The sequence below is a fragment of the Chelonia mydas genome, chromosome 10 (genome assembly GCF_015237465.2).
Source record: "Chelonia mydas isolate rCheMyd1 chromosome 10, rCheMyd1.pri.v2, whole genome shotgun sequence".
Taxonomy (NCBI): Eukaryota; Metazoa; Chordata; order Testudines; family Cheloniidae; genus Chelonia; species Chelonia mydas.
In genome coordinates, this window is record NC_051250.2 from 42,375,119 (window position 1) to 42,381,118 (window position 6,000).

Here is a 6,000-nt window from a genome sequence, read left to right on the forward strand (position 1 = left end):
TGAGTTCCTTTAGGAGGAGCTAACATTTGGAACAGGCGAAGGAGTTGTAGGTGCAATCCTGGTTGTCATGGAGAAGGGAATAGAATGGTTGCTTTTCTCTTTAAGGTCTTAAGGACTAATAGTTACTAATAATATTCAAGGCATATTTGACATTCTTCTTCTCACAGCTCCCCAGCCTCCTCCATCATTGTTCCAATTTTTCCTGGCCTTGGAGAGCCTTTTGTAAATCATGTCTGTGCTGACCCCACGTATAGCAAAGTATAGCAGCCTGGGTGTTAATAATGCCTCTCCACTCCCAGGGGTTGCTACTGGAGCCCTTTGCGTTCCCCGGGAGGTTAGTCCAGCTTTTCTGCTGACATCCCTGCATTTCTGCCTCAATAGGAACAGTTTCATCTCACAGTTCAGGCAGGAGTGTTTGGGAGCGCCTGCTCTTAGCAGCCCTCTGACTTCCAGTGTAGAGTAACACATGTTTGCATCTCATTTCCTCAAGGCCAAGAGCTGGGGCCATAGCTGAGAGGCTGTGGAGCAATAAGACTGTGAGAGATCTGCAAGATGCATATAGACGACTGGCAAATTTCCGCTGCACACTGCTCAGGTAATTGTGACTGGCCTAGCTCCTTTCATCCAAGACCCCAGCTAGACACAGGATATCACTCAGTCACCTCTGGGGTGGGGCAGCAGTGAGGAGTGAGTCCCTTTGGAGCTGCTAGGGAATCTAGGGAGGCAGACTGTAACTGGCTGCTGGGATTTCACCAGGGCACTGGGGTTATGCAAAGTGCCATGGCATCATTAATGCCTATGAGTGGTCAGGACCTTAGTTTGCCAACTCTGGTAGATGGCACCACACAGCAGCACAGCACCCCTAGTGCCATGCTGAAGCATTGGTTCAGTGCTGATTCAATGGCAGAGCACTCCCTACAGAGTTGCCAGCACTGCTGCTTGTAGCATGTGGATTTTTCTTGAGGGTCTCCCTTCAGGTAGAGACCAGGCTCTACCCTGCTTAGCCTGTGAAAACTGGTCTAATCCCTCACTTTCCTGAGCCCTAAAATATCATCATATACCTCAAAACTTCAGTATGCAGGGGAGAGAAGAAAAGAACCCTGTACTTCAGCACATCACTCTCCTCAGGGCACCAAAGGGTTAAGAGTAACTCCCTCCCCTTTAAGGACTGGAAGCCTGAATGGGTTCTGTGTAATATTCCTGTGTCTCTTCTATTCCAGGCGAGGCATCCAGGCTCAACCTCTCTTTACAGGATACTGTGATCCTGAATACAGTGGGTTCTGAGTGGAGAGCTCAGCTGCCCCCACCCCTTCAACCTGCATGCTGTGTGTGTATCTCAGACGATAGCTGCTCCCATGTGCTACAGGTCGTCCCTGTTGCTCTTGTTCTTGCAATGAGCTGATTTAGATACTTTGCCTTTTTTCTACTGTTTGAATTTTAAATCCAATAAAGAAGGAGTCCCAAAGAGAGAAGGTGCCTTTCCAGTCTGTCCCAGTGCCGGGGCAGGCCGTGTGAGGCTCCTGGCCCATCCGCAGCAGGGTAGCTCCAGTCAGCTATTGCACTGGGGATGCACAGGGTTTGGTGTGTGGAAGAGCCCAGGCTGGAGCTGCCGCGTTGGCAGCTACAAACCCTCTTTACTTTGTAGTGACATATGCAGTGCCGCAGTACCAGTGTGAGTCACTTCAGAGCGGACACCCCCCGCTCCACTCCAGCAGGGGAGCCTGCAGACCCTGCCCTGCCTGTGCACTGCGTGTGCTACTGCACCCGACTCCTACTGCAGCAGAACGGCTCCACTCCTGTCTACCTCCATGCCTGCCTACCTCCAGGAGCAGAGGCCTCAACTCAGGGTTTGCTCCCTGTCCCGAACATGCCTGAGCATGATGATATTGCTGGGAAGCCCGGCTGGCTTGACTCGCGCTGTGTGCCTAACTGTATAGCTTGTGACTGGTCTGTGTCTGTCTCAGGTCTTGGGGGCACAAGGGGTTTAGCCAGGTGGGGCAGGCAGTTGTAGTCTTAGTTGGTCGGATGAAACCTTAGGCTCCGCCTAGCTTTTACCTTGACCACTGAAGGTGTTAAAACTGCAGACTACTTTCTCCATGCTAAGCTGTTACCGTGTGGTAACACACACACACCCCCGCCCCCCCCCCCAGTGTGGACACACCTTTGGCATGTAAGATTCTCTCCGCACCAGTGCACAAGCTGTTAGTGGGGACTAGCCATTCAACCCAGCCCTTGTTTGTTCTGCTGTTCCTTTTCCCTTTGTTCCTCCTAACTCTTCCTGCAGCCCAGTTGTGCTTTCCTCTTCATGCCACTGTCTCTGCTCCTTACCCTGGATGCTGCCTTCTTCTCTTGCCTGTCTCAAGAGAGTGGCCCCCCCCCAAAGCCTCTATGAGGCAATAACTCCAGATTCCTCCCTCAGCTTCCTTCTTGCTTTCTCCTTTTTAGGAAGCTCTGAGGGAATTGCCCAATGATATTACAATCCCAGCTGGGCCCTCACTGGCCAGTCTCCTTGTCGGGTATGCAGCCTCACACAGGAGTCAGTCAGCATATCCAACTTCCCGGTGTTTGAGTCCCTGCAGTGAGGGTCGGCTCAGATTTATCTTCTTCTAGTCTTCATTGAATTGATTGTACACTCCTAGAGGCAGGGACCAGCTTAGCTGTTCACTAGATGATCAGTGAGTTGAGACACTTGTCTTTGACAGCTAGGATCTCCTGGTGAAAGCCCCTACCGATGCAACTGGTATCTGGTTTTGGGTTAATTTTTCTGAACTGAACAAGATGCTGCACTGTAGGAACGCTATGTGACTTTGCTTTAAATAAGCCACTGCTGTGCTGTCACTTCTCTACAACTGTTCAGATGTTATGATTGTTAAATTTTCATTAAAAATATCCAGAAATTGGCTGAGTTTGAATTTATTTTTCATCTCTAGTTCTAGGGTATATTCTTAAAGGGACGATTGTCTGCAGTCCTTCCTGTCACCACTAGGGGACAGTCTTGGGAGATCTGCTGTTTACGTAGGCCAGTGGTTTTCAACCTGTTGTCTGTGGACCTCTGGGGGGCCGCAGTCTGTGTCTAAGATTTCCAAAGGGATCCACACCTTAATTTGAAATGTTTTAGGGGTTTACAAATGAAAAAAGGTTAAAATCACTTCCGAGCTAAAGCCCTCAGTACTGGCCCATGGCCGTGGAGGGTGCTATTAAATGAGGGAATAAGAGGGAACATTTCCAGGGGCCCTGCATTGTAATATGAAATAGTGTTGCAAATCCCAACCTTTTCCATAGCAGGGTGCCCCTTCCAGGCAGCAATCTGGGCAGTGCCATGACCTACAGGGTAAGAACAGTTAAAACAGCCTAAACACTGTATCTGATTTAAAGACTGGGGTAAATTAATTTACTGCCTACAATGTGTGTTACTAAAAAACAAAACAAAAAAGAAAACAGGAAACTGCTGTCTTCAAAGTACATTGAATTGTGCCACACAGCCTGTGCTGAATGAGGTAGACTTCCCAAACGCAGTATTAAAAATTGGTGCCTTTAGTTGCAAGTGGTTTAATATGCATGATTTTTATTATAAAGATCACTGGAAAGCCGTGTTTCATAGTGGTTAGAGCACTGGACTGGAACTCGAGGCCTGGGTTCTATTCCTGGCTCTGCTATAGACCTGCTGGGTAACCTTGGGCAAGTCACTTATCCCTCTCCATGCCTCAGTTTCCCCATCTGTAAAATGGGGATGATAAAAATGCTTTGAGGTCTATGGATGAAAAGCAGTATAGAAGAGCTAGGCAGTAGTATTTCTTTTATCCATGTAGGTTTGTTAACTCTTTTAAACATCATCTGACTTATTGAGAGCAATTTTCTGGAAAATCCAGATACATTTTTATCTTAAAAGGTGTTGCCAACTCTCATGATTTCATCGTGAGACTGGCACTACTTGGTGTTTTTTCTTGAAGCCCCAGCTCCTGGAGTCCTGGGGCTATGTGAGATCTCAGCTTTCATTTTAAAAACTTCAAGCCCTCAGTGCGGAAATAAGCTTGAAAACATGATCCCTCAGGGCTCAAAACTCCACAAGGGGAATAAAAAGATCCCAACATTTCTTTTTTTAAAAAAAATCTCATGATTTTTAAAGCAATTTCATAACTTCTCTAGGTGGGGCGGGCCTCCCAGGCCCTGCAGGCCTTGAGCACAGCCCAGACTCTCTGTGGGGGGTTGGGGGGGAAGCAGGGACGGCCCTGCCTGGGTGGCAGCATGGGCACTGGGAGCAGCGTGGGGTGGGGTAGGAGAGGGAGACAGCACATAAAGAGCCCTGGCATAATCCTGCAAAACCCAGTTCTTGAGCTAAGACCAGAACAACCTGGGGCCAGCTGCTCCCTGCTTTGGAGGCCAAACACCGCCTGGCCTGGTGACCCAGCTCTGGGGACTCTGCTGAGGATCATGCCTGGCTTCCCCTTTGTGGCAGCGATTCCTGAGTGTAACCCCACCCTGTCATCCCTCAGCCAGGCTTCCTGGCACAGTCACAGGGCTGGGGGAGGCAGAGGCCTGTGGACAATGATCACATTTGGAGTGGCTAGTTGTACTTCACACAGTGTGGCTGAGGTGCCAACAGGGGGCAGTACTGCTCTGGGGATGAGCGCCCCTCTCCCTTTCTGCGAGGGCCAGCCCACATGGAGGGGAGGGATTCTCATCCCTTCCTATTTTTAAAAGTGACTAGCTTTTCCCATGCAGCGTAAATTGTTACCATGTGGCGTGGGCGCCTTTGTTCCGCGTGAAGCCGGTGCGAGCAGGCGGAGGCTGACTGGCACGGGTTGCCGCTCGCACTACGCCCGATCTCGGCTTCAGGTGATGGGGAGACTGGGGCCCTACCCCCCAGCCACAGAAGTGCAGAGCCCTGGGGCTGCTGGTTGTGCTGTCAGGCCTGGCCGCCTGGACTCTGAGCAGAGATCCTCCTGCCCCACACACACACTTCCCACAGGCTGGCTTTCCAGTCGGTTTGCAGTGAATGTGAGGCTGCCTTAGGGAGCCCTCTCTACCCCACAGCATGGACACAGCATGAGAAGCAGCAGGGCGAGCATCTTTTGTGCTCTGGTAGCAAAGGGCCTTGCTTGTTGTCTGGCACGGAAGAGAGGGATTCAGCCTCCCATTATATGTCCTTCCTGTCTGACTGCTCCTTTCACCTCCTGCCTCACGCCTTTTCTTTCTCCCCCCACCCAGAGCGAGGTATCTCCCTCCTCTCAGCCTCTTTCACCCTTACTTCTTGCCTCTCTGCCCCGCCCCTCATTGGCTCTTTCATCCGGTGTGTCAGCTGCTCTGGGACTGTTGGTAAAATGTCTTACACTGCTGTCTAAGGGCCAGCCCCTCACCACAGCTCAGCAGCCACTAAGGGGGTCCTTAGCCCAGCAGGGAGCTGCCTAACCAGAGCTGAGTTGGGAGCGGGGCTAGATGGACACAGGACCGGACCAGCCCCACCCAGATAGCAGCGGGGTCACTTTCCCCTGTAGCACTCATCAGCGTGCCACCTCGCTGATATGGGGTGATGGGCACAGTATGAGAACCTTGAGTAGACTAGACTTCCCTCGCTCCCTTTGATCCTCGGTCTCTCTGCTGCACCTGCCCACATGGGGCCAGCTGTAAAGTGGAGTCAAACCCCCACCCATTGGCCACCAAGTGACCATCTGCTGGGGTTGACTTGTGATGGGTGTCAGCCTGGGCTGGATCTGCCCTGCCAGCCTGGAGGCAAAGGTGCTGTCCCGTTCCCTGTTCCTAGAACCATTGGGCTACCTTGCTCTCTCTCTTGCACTCCGCAGCTTGAGGGAGGTCTGCTGCCTGTCTGGGCAGGGCTGCAGTGGCCACGGGACGCGATGGAGGTGCCAGCGGGACAGAGCAGCCCCATCCACATCAGGGATTTGTTGTGAAAATCAGGCTGCGCTAACCCAGAGGCCAGGATCAGCTTGGTTTACCCAAGCTTAGGTAAGACTCGGAGATTGCCAGTGGTGGCCTTGGAGT

The 6,000-nt window shown here is 51.5% G+C and overlaps 1 protein-coding gene across 9 annotated transcripts in view; it reads left to right on the plus strand.

Moving 5' to 3' along the window:
- HEXA (hexosaminidase subunit alpha) overlaps positions 1 to 2,898 on the plus strand; it is a 29,155-nt gene extending 26,257 nt beyond the window's left edge. For 7 of the 9 annotated variants that reach the window (XM_037910534.2, XM_037910532.2, XM_037910531.2 and 4 more), the window contains 2 exons: positions 491 to 595; positions 1,221 to 2,898. In XM_037910534.2, coding sequence (XP_037766462.1) covers positions 491 to 595; positions 1,221 to 1,284 — 169 coding nt within the window. In that variant the 3' untranslated portion in view covers positions 1,285 to 2,898. The remainder of the gene's footprint in view (positions 1 to 490; positions 596 to 1,220) is intronic. The other 2 variants (XR_005227033.2, XR_005227034.2) reach the window with 2 other exon arrangements.
- Positions 2,899 to 6,000: the final 3,102 nt, after the last annotated feature.